Raw genomic sequence first — 23559 nt, forward strand, 5'->3', positions numbered from 1 at the left:
AGTATCTTCCTTCAAATTGGGTTATAAGAGAACGATATGCTTTGGCGATTCGATTTTGTCGGTTTCCACAAGTTGGACTTTGCACAAAATTTCAATCCAATTGCACCCAGCCGCCGGAAATATAGACGATGAATTAAGAAACTAGCTCACATTCATAATATTTAGAGCCTAGCGCAATATATGTCGTTAAGATAATTAGCTATTAGGTTACTTGATGCCAGAAATTAAGTTTGAGTCCGGCTGGATCGCACAGTACCTCCCTGCTGTTTATTGTTCTTCTCTATATATACCAAAACGTCAACAAATTCTTAGCTCAGACCTAATTAGGTAGTTCGTCACTTATCATCAGTTATTGAAATGAAGCCCCTAATCAGTCGTAACTGCAGTTTGCGCTTAACTATAGTGGAAAATCGAAATTCCAATGTAATTATTGTTGAATCGGCGCTCGTAAACTCGCTTTCGAAACAGAGTTAACTCAGCTTTGCTGGAATATGTTACGTTACTAGTAATAGACGTAACTAAATCAACGACTTTTTCTTTTCTTTTGTTTTCAGATAAATAATGTGTCCCGTACTAAAAGAAGTAGATACTCTCATTACTTCGAAATAACATATGTTAAAAAAGCAAACAACAACATAAATCTAGCATTCCATATAGTCCTCTCTACATAAAAATGTAGTACAGAGCGCTATAGTAGCCAATAAAGCTTACATGTACTAGGCTGTTTAATAAGTTTTGCGGTTCGATAGGAAAAACACAATTTTATGTTTTATTATTCAGCATAGTCTCCCCGAACATCAATACACTTGTTCCAACGAGATTCCAATTTATGATTTCCATCCCTGAAGTGAGAATCTGGAAATGCTGCAAAATACTCTTCCACAACTGTTATGATCTCATAATTTGATGAAAAACGCTCTCCACGCATGAATGTTTTTAGGTCTGCAAATAGATGGAAGTCGCTGGGGGCCAAATCCAACTTTAATTCATGGATTTTAGCCATTGCTCTTGTGAAGTCCTAATGAAAAATATGTTTTTCTTTTTCAAACTGATACAATGCATTAAAATATTTAGAATTTATTGTTTTACCAGCTTACAAGTAATCCACAAACAATATTCATTTCCAATCCCAAACAACTGATGCTTACATCCTCTTGGTCGATTTCTGGACACGATCTCGTTTCGGAGCCGAAGAACCAGATTCACACCATGCTTTACCCTCTTGTTTTGATTTGGAATCATGATTGAAGACCTAAGTCTCATCCATAAAGATGAATCGACGCGCAAAATCTACTTGACCCTTCAAAAACGCTCTAAATGTTGCTGAAAAAGTCGCATTCGAATGCGTTTATTTTTTTCCATTGTTAGCGAATGCGGCACCCATTGTGCATACGGCTTTCTGAAACCCAATACTTCAGTCAAGATATTGGTTACCGTCGATTGAGATGCCTATGGCTTCAACAAAATCTCTTTCAGTCACTCAACGATTTTCCAATACGATATCCTGTATTTTTTCTACAATTTCTGGTGTTGTTGCTGTGTTTGGACGTCGATCGTCTTGAAGGCTTCTACAACCACGTTTAGATTCAGCAACCCATATTTCTACTATGCTAATTAGTGGCGAAAAGTCCTTATACACTTTCAACATTCGTTTTTAATTTTTTTGCTTTTAAACCTTTCGAACACAAAAATTCAATCACTGCACGATACTTAATTTTTTCCATTGTAAAAACGTTGATACTAAAGGTAAACGGAAAATTAATTGACAGATTGAAAGAAACTTCACATACCTTCATATGAAGAATGTACCCACATACCAAAAAAATTTTAGGATAGTACCACGCCCTCTCTTATCGAACCGCAAAACTTATTGAGCAAACTTCTTCTTCTCTTCTTAATTGGGGCGATAACCGCTTACGCGATTTTGGCCGAGTCTAACAAAGCGCGCCAGTTGGACACACAAAGTGAATCCAAGTCCTGCTCCACCTGACCTTTCCAACGCAGAGGAGGCCTTCCCCTTTCTCTGCTACCACCAGCTGGTACCGCATCGAATACTTTCAGAACCGGAGCATTTGTATCCATTCGGACGGCATGACCCAGCCAGCGTAGTCGCTGGATCTTTATTCGCAGCGCTATGTCTATGTCGTCGTAAAACTCATACAGCTCATCGTTCCATCGCCTTCGATATTCGCTGTTGCCAACTTGCATACTAAATGTGTGCCAGAAACGTACGATTATAGCACGCGTTTATTTGCGTTCAAAATAAAAGTACCGTTAGCTAGCTTCAGTTTTACTTCAAGTTGTGTTTGCATTTTGCAAAGAATTAATTCACAACGCAATACCTATATGTCGAATTTTAGTGTTGCTTGTTTATTTTACTGTTATATTTTGGCTTTTGTACATGTTGTACGTAAAACGTTTGACGAATATTGTCTTTCATAATATTGTAAAAAAAGGGCTAATAAAAGACATTTTAGCTAATAAAGCGTACCTAAGTCTAAAAATAAGTTTATAAAATTTTTTCATTTTGCAAACAATTAATTGACATACTGTACGTTTTTTGCTGCACAGAGACCAGTGCGTAGTTTGGCTGCAACAACATCGTACGTACATCTAAAACACTAGAAGCATATCTTCCATCTATCACAACATGATCGATCTGATTTCGCGTTTTCCGATCAGAAGACAGCCACGTTACTTGGTGCATTTTCTTATGCTGGAATCTGGTGCTGCAGGCTACCATGTTTCAGGCCCCGGCGAAGTCGATTAGCCTCTGTCCGTTACCGGATGCTTCATTGTGGAGGCTGAATTTTCCGACTGTGGGACAAAAATTCCCTCCTTGACTACCATGGCTTTGAAGTCGCCTAGCACGATTTTTATGTCGTGGCGGAGGCAGCGCTCATAGGAACGCTCCAGGCGCCCATAGAGAGAATCTTTGGTTGCATCGTCCTTCTCTTCCGTCGGGGCGTGGGCGCAAATGAGCGAGATGTTAAGAAATCGCGCTTTGATATGGATTATTGCGAGACGGTCGTCCACCGAAGTGAACGACAGTACTTGGCGACAAAGTCTCTCTCCCACATTAAATCCGATACCGAATTTGCGCTCCTTTACATGGCAGCTGTAGTAGACGTCGCAAGGTGCTATGGTTTTCTTTCCTTGCCCCGTCCATCGCATCTCTTGAATGGCAGTGATGTCAGCTTTTACTCTCACGAGGACGTCAGGCAGCCGGGCAGAGGTACCTTCCCCATTAAGGGACCGAACATTTCAGCTGCATGACCTCAAATCGTAATCCTTAGTTCGTTTACAGGGGTCGTCATCAATCTAGTAAAATATATATCCAGAAAAGACTTAAATATTCTAACTTATTCTGATAAGTTTTCGCAGTTCAGTTTTAACAGTTCAAACCCTGAATTCTTGTTTCGAAATTGCATGGGTCCATGGACGAGAGCCAATCTGTCCCAACTCTTTTCCATAACTTATCTATGATATACTTGGCAAATGTACCTAGTTTGAAAGCTCTAACTTCATTCTTCGAATTCAGTGCATTAGCTGAAAGCAATTTCTCATCTTAAAAAAAAGTTATTTTTCCACCAAACAGGGCATTAGTACAGAATAAGCATTCCAGGCCTAGTAATATTCTATAACTCCTAGGTACTAGTTTGGGACATGGCCACAAGTGACGTGACAGCTGAAATTTCCCTCACAATTTTCTTTTTCACCATAGCTAAATACCAAACCGGGTAATCTATCATCTTTGAATTTGGGAACTTTGCCAAATTTATGCGCAGTGTCAAGTGTGAAAATTTTATCATTTATTATTATATTCAAGTAAATTAGTGCCTTTTACACCTTTTTTTAGGCGAAGTCTAAAATATACAAAAATCAATTTTCTATATTTTTTGTGCTTTGTATGTGCGAAAATAATATTTTTCTTTCCTTTCTTTCATCAGGATAAAACGATACGACACTCCAACACTGGCAATTGCCTGCAACGTCCGTCACGTAGTGACCCGGTGACGCCGCTGTTACGCCCTTGCGATTATTCAAAGGGTCAACAATGGTTGATGGAATCTAAGTTTAAGTGGCAGGCGCATTAGTTGTTGTTGTTTCTAATCATGATATTTACAATTAGCTAGATAGTTGTCATATATAAATATAAAATTTTTTACATGTTAGTTAACTTTTTATTGTTTCACACTAATATTTACTGATTACTGTAACTATATTACACACACATACATATATATACTATACATATGTATATGGTTTTTTTTTACTATTCAAATATGTTCTTGTAAGTTTTAAGTAATCTGACTATTGTAAATTTCGTTTTTAAATTTGTCGCAAACGTAATGGCAAAGGCAAAAAAGATATCCATTAAAATAGCAAGTGGAACTCATGCATATACGTACATACATATATATAGTTTAAATATGAGACGTTGAGCAGAAAAATGCTTAAATATATCATTACGATAAAGTAAATCTCTAGCAAAGTGTGTGCAACAACAAAGTAATTCATTATCTTTGTAAAGTCTTCCCTATGATAAAAGAAAGAGAAAAGAAATAGGTGTGCATGCGGAATATGCATAAAAATAAATCATACCGGACATACATATATATAGTACATACGCGTGCATACACACTGGCATACAGAATAAAGTCTTTATAGTTTGGCAATTAGAGTAAATGTGCATGGAAGTAAGAGTTTTTGTTTTGTAAATAATATATCCTGCAAGATTATGAATGAATTTTTGAAAAAAAAAAAACAAATATAAAATAATTAAAACGTCCATTCCAAAGCAAAAATATAAAAATAACACTTTTGGTGGTAATTTTGACAGTTTTTTAATTATAAAAATATAAAACAAAAAAATATAAAAATTTTATATAAGTAATATGATAAAACAGTTTGATAAAAATCATAATAATTATGTTTACTTGCAATGATGATAAATTTAAAAATTACATCTTATTATGTAGCTTAAGCTTATACCAGCCCTTAAATGAATAGTCAAAGTGCTAACAAAAAAATTAAATTGAAAAATTTCAGAAGGTTCGTACCAACTCATTGGCATTTAATAGTACACGTAAAAGTTGCTTAAAAAATAATAATAATGAAAATTGTAAAAAAATATTTAAACCAAAAACGTGTCATAAAATATGTATTGTATGTATAAATATTTCACTTTCTTTCTTCACTTTGAATTGGTGCACTTTGACCCGCTTTTTTTGTTGCAGTGTTCAATTGTTTAAGTTATAATTTGATGGATTTTATTCTTTATTATGTTGATATGCGAATTTTCTCCCAGTACGAAAAAAGTGGCATGCAACAATTCAATAGTTATGCAACACAAATGAAAGTTGGCTGGCAAAGTATTTACAAACAAAAAACTAAACTTAAGCTGACGTATAAAAGTGAGAATTAAATTTAAAAAACTAGTTTAGTGGCAACTTTTTGACCATTATCTCATATAAGTTGTCAACGATTGTGGATCTAAGTTTAAAAAATAGTAAAATATAAAATTATTCCGCCCACTAACTTACGTTTAATGACTACTGAAATTTACTAGTCACTAACGAAACTTTTAAGGTGCAGAATCACAGACCGGCTAAACAAATTTCCACAAACAAGCAAAGATATGGGTCAAAGTTGCTACATCTATGCAAATAAATATCAGACTCCACGTCGATTAATAAAAACAAATCACAAGTGCCGATACATCTTCATGATGCTTTGCAGGACTCTCATATTCAGCACACCAATATTACATCTTTCAAAAAAGGCAAGACCAATCAGATAACAGTGCCACGCACCTACATTGCCAACATTCGAAATTTAGAATAATTTGGCCAATTATGTATACCATATTTACAAATGCGCTCTAGTTGAAAGGGAAAAATGTAGCAAAATACAACATTTCCATAGCTTATTTGTGTACCGTCAAATATAGGAGGCACTTTTCATTTGCGTTAAATAAAAATTTGATTTCCATACATTAAAGGTTGTAAGCATTTGCGGATAAAAATATTTTTTCCTTTTTTTGTTTATTTATTTCATATTGGCTCGTAAACTTTTTAGCAACTCCGAGGGTTTAAAAGAAAAGAGAAAGATAAATAGAGTACTAATTTAAGCTAAGGAAACCACTAGAATTAAGAATTTATATGTATGTATAAGAGCTATACCAATATGTTTTGGGCCATGGAAATTATTATTATGCAAACCATGAAAATCTACTAAGTCTTTTTGAGGATTAGCCTGGGCTAACTGACGGGCAAACAAAGTTTTCAAATACCAAGCTGGATTTTGGCTCTTCACATTAATTGTATTTATATGTATAGAGTCAATATTTACCATGTTTGGGGTAAAGAAAATCATATCGTAGTTTTTTTTTGGTTTTGTTATACGTTTCGGCGGCCGCCGTAGCCGAATGGGTTGGTGCGTGACTACCATTCGGAATTCACAGAGAGAACGTAGGTTCAAATCTCGGTGAAACACCGAAATTAAAGAAAAAAATTTTCGAATAGCGGTCGCCCCTCGGCAGGCAATGGCAAACCTCCGAGTGTATTTCTGCCATGAAAAAGCTCCTCATAAAAATATCTGCCGTTCGGAGTCGGCTTAAAACTCCTCCCTCCATTCGTGGAATAACATCAAGACGCACACCACAAATAGGAGGAGGAAGCTCGGCCAACCACCCATATATATACGAAATATATGAAATACAAAAAATTTAAATGTAAGTAAAACCAGAATAAAGTATGAATCTCATAATAACACTTGCGGTAAAATATTAAGTGCTGAAATGACACCAGAAACATGAGATACGTAAAATTAATTTTGGGTCGCAGGCTACTGATCTGTGTTCCGCAGTATCTTTTAATATTATAACGCTTTCAAAACTCAGCATTAACATAGAGAGTTGTCCATTTTCAATAAAAAATAACTTCGGTTGGAGCGTAGGGCCAGTCTGGTTCCAGTAATCAGTTTATTTTGAAAAGATGGACCTAGATGCCCTAGTGAAATGGTAGGGCTGCTATCTTTGCTAGCATACATATAGCTACTACTTGATCTATGGACATGCCCGTTGTAGCCGCCACTAGACTGTGGCCAGACGCTACATTCCGCCTTGCGGTAGAATTGTATTATGTGGATTAGTCTTAGCCTCGATGCTCACCCTTAAGCTTACCGGCTTAGGTGACATAGCTCCTGGAGATCATTGCATTTGCTGAGTCCCCACAACACGACAAGATGACAGCCAAACCGTTTCCACGACAGTCGGTTCTACGTTACCGAAACGACCCGGATTTATATCCGGCCAAGGACTGTCACTCCAGCAGCATTCCCCGTATGTAAGTATGGGGAATGTTTATGCTGCTACAACAACAACATGACAGCCCTTTTTCAATAGATTAGAATTAATTTGTTCCGAATTTGTATACTTTTGTATACTTTTTGACCTATTTGTAAAAAAATTGTGTTAAAATGTTTAGTACTCCTTTTTTGGACTAATTTAATGCTTTGCTTTTGTTTTTAAATGGATCAATAGAAATCTGCAAACAAAGTAAATTCTCTTCCCAGCCACTGCGGCTGTTTCCTTTCAACAAAACAACAACTTGAAAAATTACCTGTGTGAAAATGACCTGATACACAGAAACGGAACGGATCCGTAATCTACATCCCCAAATTAAGTTTACGTGTCTCGGCGTTTTACGCATCATTTTAGCGTCCCTACAGTGTAATGGAGAAAAAATGTATTCAGGGAAATTAAATTATTAACTAGGAAGAAGCGTTAATACAGAATCATATAATTTCTTAAAGCTAAAATATTTTGATAAAACTTTAGTCGAAAAGGCCTATCTTTTTTGGGCATTGTGTGTCTTTCAAGCCACAAAATTCATTTATCAAGCGAATCTGAATTGCCATGCCCAAATTTTTCTCACAGCCACTCCATCGCTAAGGGTGCGGCCAGAGTGAACGCTGAAAGCCGAGCCGAGATTGTCAGTGCGATAAAGATTGTCAGTGCGATAAAACTGGTTACATACAAGTCAATACAAATAAGCTTGTGTATAACACAGTGAGCGCCGACAAGAGCAGAGAGCAAAGCCGATGAGTGCGAGAAAACAGTTTCAAAGCGTTTTGCTCGCTTTTTTGGATTGTTGATGTTTACTTTTTAGAGTGCAGTTGTGTTTTTAACACACTTTTATTAGGTCGGGTTGTATGTATGTATGTATGTATGTAACGGAATCTTTGAGCTTAATTTTCACTGGCTTCTAAAAATCTGATCGACTTGAAATTTTGCACACCTATCAAGGACCGATGACAATGCAATAATTTGATAAAAGTTTTCCATTATCCTTATTAGGATTGCCAGGATTAATATTTTCTTTTTTTACCTGTGGGCAAAAAGTAAGGTGAATTTGGTTGAAATTTAGCTGGATATTTTCTTAAATCATTATATAAATGCATTCCTTTTTAGTGTAATTGGATGTTTTCCAAACTCTTTTGTGTTAATAATTGCATTAATCACACTAGGAGAAGCAAAATACTCTTCATCAGATGAATCCATTACCGTGTACAGCAATTTTATAAACACAAATTAACAACAAAATTAAATGACATAAGAGCAAAACACATGGAATAAACAAAATTTCAGCGCTGATTCTCGCATTCACTGTGTTATATACAAATTTTCTTCTCGCATGAAAATAAGCGTCAATAAGCTCGGCTCGGCTCGGCATCAGCGTTCACTCTGGCCGCACCCTAAGTGTGTTTGTGCCTAGAGCAAAATTATAGGAGTTTTTTTCTTTAAAGATTACGTGTCTATCTGAAAGCAACTTTCTGCCGTTGGGAGAAAGCATAAAACTATACTCGCTTTCATTTGCGTATCAAGACACACACCACAGCTCCTTGAAAGTAGCTCGTTCTAAAAACCCGTCAGGGGTATATGACTTAGTACTATTATACTTTTTAATTTTTCAGCGACAAAATTTCTAAAATAGCAAAAAAATGATAATTTCTTTGGCCCAAAATCTATTCCTTGTGTAAAATAACATTTAAACAACTATTAATATCTAATATTATCGACCAGAACTATAACTTGGTATAAAATGTAGGAGAATGAAGGCAAAAACCAACAAGAAAAATTTAAAAATTTATAAAAATATTGTAATGAAACAAATTATGCGCATATCATGAAATATCTACCAACACTAGACGAATGAAATTGTGAAAAAATATTTATGACATAAAATCAAAAATCACATACACACACATGAAAACAGTTTCTGGAAGTTGAATTTTTTAATTCGCTTCTCCCGAATTTCATCACCAAAATTTTATTTGTTGTTGTTATCTGGCAAAAGCACTCGATGCATTTTTAAATTACTGTGTTGTATTTTTTTTTTCAAACAATTTTAAAAAAAATTATTTAGCTTTCAAATTGACACAAAAAAGTGTGATTGTTTTTTTTTCTTCTTTTGACTTGATTTATAAAAAGATATTTGTATCTACAGCATTTTAAATGCATGTTATATTTTCTGATTATGAGGACATTACATAATTATTTACTTTTTTTGTAATTTGCATTAAATATATGTTAGTCATTTAGTGTGTAAAATTATGGATAATTACTAAAATTAAATTCAATGAAAGTATTCTCTTCAAAAAAATAGCAATTTTGGCTTTAAACACATTTAAGAACTTTTTAATTTTTAGCTACATATTCTCGAAACTAATTGCATTACTGTTAAGATAATAAGTCAAGTGCCAAACAATTTTAATTTCCAGCTGTCGTTTTTGTTATAATGGCATAAAACATTCACCTTGAATTTTTGAAAGAAATCTGTTCGGGTGACATTGCCTTGGCCAAATGTAATACTGGATCCTTCTGATACCATAGAGCCGAACATTTTAAATGACTTCCAGGAATGTTTTTATTTCTTATATTAGATTCCTCAAAATATTAAAAGTTTTGGGGTCAATGTTTTATGCAACAACCACATAAATGCATCAACTGACAGCATTTTTTGTCACTTTTAGCATTTTTACGAAAAGTTTCTTCTTCTTATTTGTTGTTTTAATTTTTTCTGTTACATATATTAGAAATTTCATATTAATCTATGATAAGCTTAAAAATGCATTTAAAACTTTCTCAATCACCGTCAACACTTCAACACTCCTTTTTATCAACTGTTCCTATATAAGTAGTTGAAAGAAATAAAATATATTGAATACAGAATGTTTGCATCTCTCAACTTGTAACTAATCATAATCATAAATAAACTAAAAAAATATACATACATATATACACAATATTATACCTAAACAGTCACAAAAGTTAAAATTTAGTAAAACAAAAGAATAAAATTCATTAAACTTAATCAACAAATAGCGATTGTATATAGTAATTGAATATGAATAAACACTGAGTAAAATTGTAAGTGATCTGCAAGTTTACATAATATTAGAAATATTTTCAAGTAATTTTTTAATTAAGTTCCAAGAAATATTGCGCATGTTTGTATCGTAGAACGGCGATAACATTTGTAATTTTTGCACTACAAAGTTTTATGTAGAAAAAATATAAAAAATCATAATTAATTGCAGTAAAATGTTTATAAGAATTTAAAGAAAATTGAAAATACTGTTAACTACAAAATGAATTTTTTTAAGTGCAATCGACTGCAAGAAGTAAATAGGTTTATGTCTTTGTAATTTAAACATTGTATAGAAATAAATAACCTTTAGATGGTGCATTATTTCACAATCGACTTGGAAATATCCACAACCACTGCTAAGCAGTTTCTTCCAAGCATTCAAAAATCGTTAAAAACAATCGACACATTTTCTTTCAAAATATAATATATCAATCTTGTGTCCAGTTACTCTTTTTTTAACTACTTGAAACCATTATTAGTTAATAAAATTGTACTTTTTATTACAAATCCATATATAATAAGTATTTATAAGGAGATACATTTGTATTTACCATTTAGGATGAAGAATTTTAAATGAACTTTTGAAATGAAATAAATAAGAATGCATATAATGATAAATGATAAATCATTATGGCAGCAAATTGTTTCATTTATTCTGTATATAATTTTTATTAATTTCTCTAATTATATTATACCGCAGCACCTATTAAAATGTGCAGAACTACTAAATTTAAGGCGAATAGATATAGATATGCCAGCAAGTGCCACCGGAAGTTCAACTGAAAGAAGACGTCTTGAAGACTTTTATTTGAAACATTCGTATCACCCAGTCCTGAAACGTTTATGGCTTAAGTAGGCCACAGACGCCGAACATGCTAAACATTTTAATTTTCAGAGAGCGGCTCACGCACATGTTCATCATTTGTGGTGTGGTGCGCGAACATGACATTGATAACAAAAACAACCATCTCATTATGTGTTGATGCTTAAAGTGTGCATTAACGAAATTAATAGTGCAGTTAATTGAGTGCCTAAAACACGAGCTAGCATAATGGAAAATCAAAAATGACAAAAAATAAAAAAGTAGAAAAAACAGAGCATGTGCTGGGATTAAATTGGCTTTGATGCAGAAATAATTGCTGAACATGTTTCTACTACTATTAAGCCGAGGGAGGGTGAAATATTTGTCAGGAATTTCAAATCGACGTAGTTTTGTCCTGAGGCAAGGAATCCTAACGTAGCCGACAATCCCTTGTTTTGCGCTATCGCGTCTCGCATTAATGTATTTATTTTAACAATTGTAGGAGTTACTAATTCGTAAATGCAGTTATAAAATTTCACGTCCATACGTAAAAATTTTTCTAGAATCCGACAATTTAATAGCTTTACATTGTATCTCATTCTTCTTCTATTGGCGAATCACTAACCAATATGCAGAATGCTTTTTGTTTTTGCCCTCTTTCCCTTTTGCTTTTTAAAGAGGAACAAGTAACAAACATTGCAATCGCTTCATCCGCGTTTTTTTTCTATTACTTTTTACGTTATCAACAAAAAATCACATATAAACCACTCGCCGAATGTGGCAAACGGCAGCGAGCACGTTCATCGTGTGTAGCCTTTTTTAGGCGCTTGTCAGATACTCAATATTTACTGACAGTATTTTTGAATCACAATATTTATTAAACGTGCAGCATGGAATATTGATGTGTCGAGATCCATATCCCAAAATTTCTAGAAATTTTGAAATCCATCAATATGGATCGCAATACTGTCAATAAATATTGAGCTTGTATTGAATATTGAAATTATTGAACTTGGTGAAATAGAATTACAAGCAAATAAAAAGGATTCAACTTATTTTTATGTATTTTGCGACAATATAATGGAAGATAATATTGAAATCGAGCATCTAGTGACGGTGGAACGGACTTTACAACAGAGAAGCGTATTTTAAAAGAATTTGTTTTAAATATGGAAGCCTTGTCGGAGTTGTGGGACTCTTCAGTTAATTCATATAACGACAAAACAAAAGGGATGGCTGCATATCAAAAGTTACTAACATTGTTTAAAAAAATTAAGCCTACAGCTATAGTGGACGCTGTAAAAAATAAAATAAATTCGTTGGAATCGAATTATTTTTTTTTTTTATTTTTTTTTATAAAGGTTTACATAACAATAAAATTATTATACAAACTAAAAGGAGTGCAGCGCTAGCATCGGAGGCTTTCGGCTGGAATCGAATTATTTGGAAGAAGTTAAAACGAATTATTGACTCAAAGCGTTAAGGCAGATGAGTTCTATATTGGGCAACTAATTGCATTATACATATGTACTATATCTATACTATAAAGGTGAATGCCCCAAATGACGTAAACATTTTTATACATTCATATTTTCACCCAATGAAGGTTATAGGCATGTTTTTACGAGGGGTGCCTTTTATATATTGGGATTAGAGAACAAAAACAAATTTTAATCATCGAAAATCACTTTATTGTTTTTCAAAATATTCTCCATGAAGATCTATACATTTTTGCATGCGTTTGAACCAATTGTCGAAGCACTTTTGCCACTCTGAATGAGATACCTCCTAAACATGCATTCTGAATGCCGCAACCGCTTCTTGAGGTGTCGAAAAACGTTGACCTCTCAGTTTGTTTTTTACGTACGGGAATAAAAAGAAGTCATTCGGTGCCAAGTCAGGACTATACGGCGGGTGCTCAAAAATGCAAGTGTTTGAGCCGATGTGTGAGAGCTCGCATTGTCCTGATGAAGAGTGATCCGTCTTTGGCGATTGGTTTTCCTAATTTCTTGGAAGACAACTGGCAAACAAATGGTTGTGTACCACTCAGAATTTACTGTTCTGCGTTGTTCTAGTGGTACGGTTGCGACATGTCCAGTTTTTCCGAAAAAACAGGCGACCATTTGCTTGGAAGTGCTTCGTGCGCGAACAACTTTTGTTGGATTTGGCTCATCTTGAAACACCCATACAGTCCATGATTCATCACCTGTCACGATGTCATAGACGTGTTTCGAAGCCCCGCGATCGTATTTTTTGAGCATTTCCTTCAACCAATCGACACGAGCCTTTTTTTGAGCTATTGACAAATTGTGTGGGATCCAACGCGAACAAATTTTTTTGACAGTCAAATGTTTATGCAATATTGAATGTATTCTGGTCCCACTAATGCAAAGTTATGGGTTATTTCTACTTTTTCCTTGCAATATCTATCTACCTCTTCTGTAGGTTTTTTTTGCATCTTTGAATGCTGATTGATTTGCAGGCATTTCATCGAGGTCTATTGAAACACTGCCATCAGGAAATGAGAATTTCGAAACGGAATCAGAATAAGGTGTCCATGGACTAGGTAGAGTTGAATTGACTGATGAAGATGTCGAAGAAATTAAATGTAATTTGCAATTAGGGAAATGCAAAAATTCTTAACATCACTTAGATCGGCTTGTTGTATATTCAAAGCTGGTGGATATAAGAAGAACGCAGTTTTTTGCCATAAGCTCAGAGATGCTATCCAAATTTTGTCGATGTTATTGATATTTTCTTTTAATGTTATTATGGAAGATACATCTGTATCTTGAGGCACACAAAGGCACTTAATTTTTTTAATTGACGGTAGTACATAGCACAAAAAGGGATAGTTAGAAAGTTGCATTTTCTTAAAAATAATTTCAAAGTCACTACACAGGTCAACCAGCTGTTTAAGCGTAGAAATACTTATTAGTAATAATCTTTAGCTTTCTTCCTTCTCTTTGAGTATCTCGTTTATGTGGAACCAATTGTCTACGATTGACTTAAACATTGTGAAATTGGAATTCCAGCGTGGGGGCATTCGTTTTTTAATGAAGTTTGTAAATGGTGCTGGAAGTTTGCTTTTTTGAAATACTTCACAATTTTTTTGCACGCCTCTACAAGTTCTGTCAGCTCTGTGGTTTCCTTAAACGATAGTTCCAAGACCTTTTGCAAACAAATGGCTGCTGCAGTTTATACGAGTACGAACATTATTTTCCAAGGCTTTTACAACGTTTGACCCTCTGTCTGTTACAAACTTAATTTTCTCTATATTGGTTATGCCAAATTCACAGAACAAAGTACTCAATTTATTTAAAATGTTAGTACCAGTTGAACGCTGAAAATCCATAGATTTCATCCCCAAAACGATGTCGTATAGCTTCGACTCTTTTTCGTAGTGCAATGTAACTCCCAAAAAATGTCTGCGCACATAATTATCAGTCCATAAATCAATAGTAGCAGCAGCTTCTCCGCTGTGCACAACCCTGGCAATCTCATCCATGACTTCTTTTTTCTTCTCGTCTGCTAACTTCTGCGTTGTTCGTGAAAGTGTTGTTGCATCCGGAAGGAAGTCTTTCATGTCAATGTTTTCCTCATACTTTGCTCCAATATTTACGAAAAACTTTGCGAGCTTCTGGAAATCAGGACCGTTCATGGCTGAAAACAGTTGGCAATCTTCAGTTATCCATGCCACACAGGAGTCAATTGCGGTCTTTTTGTCTTCTGCTGTAACGGTTTTCAGACACTTCGGCTCCGTAAGCGATTGACAGCACTTATGGCGGTTTAAATTTGAAGTGCTTTTGGGTGAAAATTCGACAAGGTTTTTGCTATTGCCACAGTACAAATATCCATCTAAAATAATTCCATCGTCCTTTATTATATCGCATAATATGTTCCACACTACACTCCTACCCTTGCGTCGCGGTGACAACGTATAAACATTTTTAAGAATTTTGCCTAAGACAATAGCTTGATCGTTTGACATTATTTTACAACGGCTGAAACCAACTAATCCTTTCAAATACGAAACGCAATTTACAGCGTACATTGTACGCCAACGCTCGTTTGCTCGAACCTGTGCTATTTACAATAATGACAATTACTTCTTTGAACAAGTTTGATCGTTTGAACGCAAAGGCCGATGCTAATTTCATTCAATGCTGCTTTTTGTTCAATGATTAGATTTGAGCCGAAGACATTAGATCATACGTGTTGACTGAGCTGAACTACGCGTTCGCCTACATGAGCTGACTGCACTTGACCAAATATTTTGGTTCAATTGACTGAATGTGAGCAAGAAATTTAGCATATGAACAACTCAAGGAAACAGTGAGCCATGCAGGTCTCTGGCACACACTCACGATCTATCAATATTTTAAAATCCTTCAATATGGATCCCGATCCAAATATTACATTTATTGAACGTCCTTAGCATAATCATAAGAAATATCACATTCGACCAAGTGTCCAGGAATGACACCAGAAATGTTGTACTCGAAGCATATGCAGAATTGTTTTATTTGACACATTCATGCCACCCAGTCCCTCAAACATTCAATGTGAAGCGCAAAGATAAAACTCGCAATTCTATTAGGACCGTAGGATTGAACAAATTGAACGTTTTTGCAACATAAATATTTAAGGAATGCATCCCGAGTGCCAGTCCGTGGTCGAATATAAATTCAGCTAGTTTCGATAACGTAGCACAGACTGTCGTGTCACAACCGATGCTGTGCATATTTGGCGCATTTGCATACACGCCAACAAGTCTTTAAAATAAACAACACCACTGGCCTTGGTGCAGCTTCAGATTTTAATGCACATTTTTCACAAACAACATCACAACACTTCATTTTTGTTTCTTAAAAAATTTATTATTTTTTCGCCTTTATCCTTGTACAAGCATGTCCCTATGCCGACGGCCAAACAACACAACCAAAAATAAATTTGGTATACCCGCGACAATTTCACAGTAAATTATACATTCTTATATATTTATCTGCAGAAATTGTTTATATTTTACGATGGAACTTATTGTTCCTTGGTTTCGCGCAAACGACGAACAGCTGAGCGGACAGATGCGGCAGCAGTGGTCGAGTACACCCATGCACCACCGGCAACTACACGCTTGCACCGTTTGCAGGACCAGATACCAACGCAAGCACGCTTCATTGAGTCCTATAATATAAAATAAGATTAAACAGATTTAGTATTTTAATAAAACAATTCTAAAATTTCAAGTGAACTTACCTTGCCGCAGAAAGTACAGGTGTATTTGGAATGTTGCGTCACTTCCATCTTTTTCACCATTTTACGAAGCGAAGCACCATAACGGGTACCATATTTACCCACGATTCCAACCTTCTTAGTGCGTTTGGCCTGTAAATGAATATACGAAAATATTATTCACTGTACTAGAAACGATTTAATTGTATGTAAGCAATCACGTCTATTAATTAATTATTAATAAGTTACAAATTAAAATAATTTTGCAACTATACCAATAACTAAACTTCAAACTACATTTCGAACTTAATTAAATTTCACTTCTAGTTAGGATTTTAATGCAAAATTTCGATTTATTCAGCCCGTACCATTTTTAAGTTGTTGATTTGTCAAAATTTCAACAGGAAAGAAATTATATGTCACTTGAAGTTGGCCATAGTCGATTGTATGACAACAACAGTTTACAGAGTTGCTATTTCAGTAAATATAAAAACAAGGGTGATTTATATTTCTTCTTGCTTTATATTATCAATGCGGATGCCGTCAACTGTAATAAATTCACATTGTGTGAGAGAATATCGCCACCGCTTACGAGAGTCGTAAACTATATAAAGTTGATAAATTTACGGTTTCATGCGGAAAGTTATTTATTACAATTTTCTTATGTTGTAAAGCCGATTTTTAAAGTTAAGCGAAAAACAACCATAGGGCAAAACATTTCATTTGATTTGTTCAGCTGAACGTAATCATTTGAACTTACATGTTTAATGTTTGTTCCATTATAGTTGGTTCTTTATGTTAAGTATATTTCTAAAAATTATGTCAAAAAATCATTACATTAAAAATCTAAACTAAGGTGTTTTGCGTTTATTTTTTTCTGCAAGCCGAAAGTTTAATTTTAATAAAAATACATATAACGTATGCGACGGTAAAATATGTAGACATTAAAAAACCTCCTACATTTAAAAGGTACGGTTAGTTAATTTTCTGTTGCCTACAGTAGCATTTTTTTCAGTTAATGTCACATCGTTCGAAAATTTATAGTTACGCACACGACTTGGAGTGACAGTTTCAGAAAAAAAGTTTTTTCTAATTTACGGTCGTCCCTCGGCAGGCAATGGCAAGCCGCCGAGTGTATTTCTGCCATGAAAAATCTCCTCATAAAAAATATCTGCCGTTCGGAATCGGCTCAAAACTGTAGGTCCCTCCATTTGTGGAACAACATCAAGACGCATACCGCTAATAGGAGCTCGGCCAAATACCCAAAAAAACAAAAAGGGTGTACGCGCCAATTATATATATATATATATGATTTGTATGCATCTTTACATATAGATTTGTTCTTATGTATTGGCATAGGACATATATACATATATATTATGATTGCGTTATATTTGGCTGGAAAATCACAACCAGCCATTGTTCGTGAGCTCAGTCACCTCAAAGTGGATAAAATGTTTGTGTATCGCACTATAAACCGTTACAATGATACTGGTAGCATTGCAAAACGCTATGAAGGTGGACCAAACAAGACGGTAACAACGCCAGAAATGGTTCGGAAAGTGAAGGCTCGACTTGAACGAAATCCATTTCGAAGTGGAAGAAAAATGGCCAAAGAACTGAAAATATCGTAAGACAGCATTCGACGCATATTGAAAAATGAACTCAAGGTCAAGGCTTACAAGTTCTAAAAAGCACACGATCTTTCACCCCAGCAAAAAAAAGTTCGGTGCGAAAGAGCAAAGGAGTTGTTGCGCTTGCACGAACGTATGGCCACTCGAAGCAATTTCCCATCGCAAGTAATGGTTTGGGCCGCAGTGACCGCTGATGGACGCTCTTCAATCGTTTTTATCGAGCCCGTGTCAAAGTGAATGCGACTTATTATCGGGAAAATGTTTTAGAAGCTTCTTTAGAGCCGTGGACACGCAAACATTTCGGTCGTAGACCATGGACGTTCCAACAGGACTCGGCATCGTCTCATAAAGCTCGTGTGAACCAACAAGGCTTAAAAATTCATGTTCCACACTTCATTTCGCCCACACAATGGCTTTCGAATTCGCCAGACGCAAATCCGATGGACTATTCCATCTGGTCCATTGTGGAGAGCAAGGTGAGGACTAAAAAATATGCCAGTATGGATGCGCCGAAAAAAGCGATTATACGAGAATGGGCCAAAATACCTCAAGATCACATTCGTGCAGCATGCAACTCATTTTTTGGCCGTTTGAAGGATGTAGTCAATGCAAAAGGTGCTCATATCGACCTAAAATGAATATATGTTAAAATTTTAATCATTTTTGAAGAATTTTGTCTTTGAAATCAATAAAAAACTAATTTAACACAAAAAAATAATGGTGTTTTGAATAGGTAACACTTCATATCGTTCACCCTGTATATAAACACATCATTGTTATGTATATAAACATAAACACACGCACACAAACCAAAATATAACAAAACACAACACAACATAACGTAACACCACATAACATAACATAACTTAACATAACATAACATAACATAACATAACATAACATAACATAACATAACATAACATAACATAACATAACATAACATAACATAACATAACATAACATAACATAACATAACATAACATAACATAACATAACATAACATAACATAACATAACATAACATAACATAACATAACATAACATAACATAGCATAACTTAACATAACATAACATAACATAACATAACATAACATAACATAACATAACATAACATAACATAACATAACATAACATAACATAACATAACATAACATAACATAACATAACATAACATAATATAACATAACATAACATAACAAAACATAACATAACATAACATAACATAACATAACATAACATAACATAACATAACATAACATAACATAACATAACATAACATAACATAACATAACATAACATAACATAACATAACATAACATAACATAACATAACATAACATAACATAACATAACATAACATAACATAACATAACATAACATAACATAACATAACATAACATAACATAACATAACATAACATAGCATAACATAATATAATATAACATAACATAATATAATATAACATAACATAACATAATATAACATAACATAATATAACATAACATAATATAACATAACATAATATAATGTAACATAACATAACATAACATGCAGTTCAAGCAAGGTAACGTCGCATGAGCAAGATAACGACGCATTTTTTGGTGCGTGCAGCCGGCTACATCGAATTATAAGACGTTATCATGTAAAAGTCTTTAGAAAATATTTAAATGTCAAAGAAGGGATAATGATTGAGATATAATTAATGCAAAATATCATTACTACAGCTGCGCCTAACGGAAGATTAGATCTTAATCAAAAATCAAAATCATCGCACCTGTTTTAAATTTAGCTGTCACTATTGTTGAAATCCCCTTTATTTCCATTATCAATAAATTTGTCATCAGTAGGAAACGATTCTATTAGTTTCATCGTACAGTAGATAAGCCAGAAATAGCAAAAATGTATTTGTGCGATTTCTCATAACCTAATGTGAAATTCTTGAGGTTGCATATTACGTTTAAAACAATCAGACATATGAGAAGAGTTGATAATTTTTTCTGTGGTTTGTTAATTTTTGTCAAGTTTGTCGTTCGCATATTTATCAAGTTTTAAAAACCGCATTTATGCGTATGATAATAACGGAGTAGCTGCCACGCTATTTTAAAAGATTGAGTTTTTCAGAAGGGCGAAACAAATTATAGAAGAAAATGTATCTAATGCTTATTTTATGTTTTATAAAACAGTAATAGGGGTTGTACACCACACTTTTTAAAGTCTTTAACGGTTTGATTTTCCGAATAAAATTTTACCAAGGTAGCAGGTCGGATAATGTTGTAAAGAATATTTTAACGAAATTCCTTAGCACCTTATTCGCCTTTAGACATAGAAATAATGAGTAAGTAGAGAGCTAAATGGCCTCGTAGCCGAATGGCTTGGTGTGTGATTACCAATGGGGAAGCTTCCAGTGTATTTATGCCATGAAAAAGCTTCTCATAAAAAACCAGGTTGCCATTTGGAGGCAGGGTAAAATTGTAACTGGTTGTAATTGTTCGAGGAGGAGCTCGGCTAAACATCCAACAGAGGTTATATGCGCCAATTATATATATATGTACATAGAATTAAGTTTATTTTAATCCCACAATTATAATGTATCTTAAAAAGCGATTGTCATGCAATTGTGTTAAAGCATGGTCTTAGCAGTAAATTGATTTTGACAGGCTGGGGCTATTACATCTTATATACCGCGAACTAGTCTTTGTAGAGTTCGTCAAGTACTTCATCTACAACCTCTAAGGAAAAATAAGAAAATTCCCTCATAGGAAATAAATTACCTCAAATCACTGCAAATCTCTCAACTGCATTGGATATTAAATATCCTGAGATTTTAGACTCCACCCTTTTTAGCGGCATACTACTTTATAGTTTCCTTTTATATTAAATATCCTAATATTATATTTTTATTAGGTATATCTGGCTGAACTGTATAGATCTTACATAGATCACAAGAGTCCGCAGTGTTAAATAATGTTATCGAATAAACAAACAAAGAATTTACGCTTAGAAAACTTTACTGAGTTAACGAATAACGGATACAACTTTAACGAGCTCGGTGTCAGAGCCTGTAATATATAAGTATTTTTTTATATTCCATATCAAAAGTTCAATTAAATTTATCGATGTCTGCTACAGGTCATAAATCATAGATATTAACGTAAAAATTCTTCAAGTCAACAAGCTCATAATTAGCTAAGTTATATATTTACACAATTAGTTCAATATCGAATATCAGTTCAATCTCAATATTGTATCAATTCAATAATAATATAGGGAAAATTTTCCGATGAGGCCAGCTGAGACAGTTCGCAATGAAACATATTTCAAAATTTTATTCCTCAACAACATTTGCTTAACAAAAATCCTCTACATAAGGCAACGCTGATCAGCTGACACTAACTTGTTTTCGTTTTGTTATGTTTTATCGCAAAAATGTACGACACAGAACTATTTAAATATTGATAAAACCGTAGAAAGGTGATTACTCCCTAATTAGTGGCAAACAAGATTAGCGCAAAAAGAAAAGCGAAGAAAATTTTTAAAACAAACAGCAGCTCAATTATATGCTAAACAGCGAAAAAGGGAGAATTAGGAAGCAGTGGGTACAAAAAGTTGGTTTTCTTCAGAAAGTAGAGGTATTTTGTAATTTTCAATAACAGCAAAGATCAAATGTTCATGCGAATAAACAAATCTTTTCACTTAAGCTACGTAAAAAGAATGTGCGAGTCCAATTGCTTTACACTTTTGAGGGATCCTGGTTCTTATAGACCAGACACTATTGACTTAAATACAGACAAAGATGCCGCTTCATATTGGTTCCCTTGTTTTCGGGATTTAATTGCAAAATTTGCGACTCAAGCTGCAGAAAGTCAATGCCAAACCGACGGTACTGCCATAGAGCGTGCGGAAAATTTTCGGAAATCTTATCTGAAAAAATTGGATGAGTACCAAAGAAAAATAGAAAATAATGCAACTAATAATGTTGTGCTCGGTATACGCGAATTGCTTGAATTGAATGAGACACAACTGCGCTTGTTTGGCTTCCCAGATCCTTGGCACCAACAAAAGCAATTGGAAAACACTGCTGCTATTGCAGCCTTAAAGAAGCGTTTTGAAGAGTTGGATGATATCGATGATAATGCACTGCGTTGGACAGAGTTGGTTCGTGGTGTGCTGGCTGGAAACATGTTTGATTGGGGCGCGCAAGCTGTGACAAGCATTTTGCAGCAGGATTCAAATTTTGGATTACATGCAGCGTTGGATCGTATAGAAAAGCGACCATGGCTTATTGACAATTTGGATGCTTGGTTAGCGCGTATGTGTGGCAATGTACATAAGTGTGCGCTCATTTTCGTAGACAATAGTGGCGTCGATGTGGTGTTGGGCATATTGCCCTTTGTGCGAGCATTGCTACAACGCGGCACTAAAGTACTGCTATGCGCTAACACCGAACCCTCATTGAATGATGTGACTAGCCGAGAGCTAGCTAACTTGTTAGATAATTGCTGTACACATTGCAGTGTTTTGGAGCAAGCGTGGCAAGATCAACGTTTACTAGTCTATGCAAATGGACAACGGGGTCCATGCTTAGATATGCGCACCTTACCAACGGAACTGTGCGAGGCCATACAGAAACATGAGACTGATTTGTTGGTAATTGAGGGTATGGGACGTGCACTTCATACAAATCTCTATGCGAAATTCAACTGTGAGACGCTTAAATTGGCTGTCATAAAAAATAAGTGGCTGGCAGAACATTTGGGCGGTGATACGTTTGCGGTTATTTGCAAATACGAAGGTGCCAGCTAGTTGAAGCTATCTAATTTGTACTGCTGTTTAATTTGAGATTTTTTGATTACATGTATTAAGTAAGATCCAGCGATGAGTAAGGTCTGAGTCAATAATGAAAATAAATTAAAGAAAAATGGATCGGTAATCACCGTTAAGTACACATGCAGGTAAACATGAAAATAATTGCAACAAATGTGCCGAAGCAGAATGTAATAAACCGTTGATATTCGTAAAGTGGTGTGAAGCTACGTTGGTGTCAATGACAGCGCACTAATTAATAACCTATTATTCTACTTATTAATATAAAATAAAAAAAAAAAAAACATTTTAACGACTTCTTTGTGAAGAGGAAACCCGAATTTCGGAATTAAGTCTATGTCAATTGTTGTGAGAAAAATAAAATTTGTAATTTTACTAAAAAAGAACAATCAACTTAACTTATTCATTAATTACACATTCCATGTCGAGCGATAACTTCTTTATCTTTCGTCTATCATATAATATGCATGATTATCTTAATATGACTGTTTGTTTTAGTATTATAAGACCTGATTATATACTTTTGGAATACAGATTCTGTTTAACTGCACGGTACAACATCATGAGTAGACCATTTTTGAGGAACAAAGTTATGTTGCTGTTGCTGCAATTTCACGAGAATTATCTTAATGC

General features: G+C 34.5%; 3 protein-coding genes across 6 annotated transcripts in view; 2 read left to right on the forward strand and 1 right to left on the reverse strand.

Moving 5' to 3' along the window:
• LOC129249323 (polypeptide N-acetylgalactosaminyltransferase 5) overlaps nucleotides 1–6692 on the forward strand; it is a 127172-nt gene extending 120480 nt beyond the window's left edge. For all 4 annotated transcript variants that reach the window (XM_054889074.1, XM_054889073.1, XM_054889075.1 and 1 more), the window contains exon 11: nucleotides 3951–6692. In XM_054889074.1, coding sequence (XP_054745049.1) covers nucleotides 3951–4097 — 147 coding nt within the window. In that variant the 3' untranslated portion in view covers nucleotides 4098–6692. The remainder of the gene's footprint in view (nucleotides 1–3950) is intronic.
• A 9404-nt stretch (nucleotides 6693–16096) lies between these two features.
• LOC129247592 (60S ribosomal protein L37a) lies at nucleotides 16097–16914 on the reverse strand. The gene is made up of 3 exons (XM_054886771.1): nucleotides 16839–16914; nucleotides 16495–16623; nucleotides 16097–16422 (listed from the first exon to the last, which is right to left on the reverse strand). The coding sequence occupies exons 1-3, from the start codon at nucleotides 16839–16841 to the stop codon at nucleotides 16276–16278; spliced, it is 279 nt and encodes a 92-aa protein (XP_054742746.1). The 5' UTR covers nucleotides 16842–16914; the 3' UTR covers nucleotides 16097–16275.
• A 4551-nt stretch (nucleotides 16915–21465) lies between these two features.
• On the forward strand, nucleotides 21466–23315 carry LOC129248650 (4'-phosphopantetheine phosphatase). The gene is made up of 2 exons (XM_054888281.1): nucleotides 21466–21731; nucleotides 21801–23315. The coding sequence occupies exon 2, from the start codon at nucleotides 21814–21816 to the stop codon at nucleotides 22903–22905; it is 1092 nt and encodes a 363-aa protein (XP_054744256.1). The 5' UTR covers nucleotides 21466–21731; nucleotides 21801–21813; the 3' UTR covers nucleotides 22906–23315.
• The last annotated feature ends 244 nt before the right edge of the window (nucleotides 23316–23559 follow it).

This window comes from Anastrepha obliqua, chromosome 5 (assembly GCF_027943255.1).
Source record: "Anastrepha obliqua isolate idAnaObli1 chromosome 5, idAnaObli1_1.0, whole genome shotgun sequence".
In the NCBI taxonomy this organism is placed as follows: Eukaryota; Metazoa; Arthropoda; class Insecta; order Diptera; family Tephritidae; genus Anastrepha; species Anastrepha obliqua.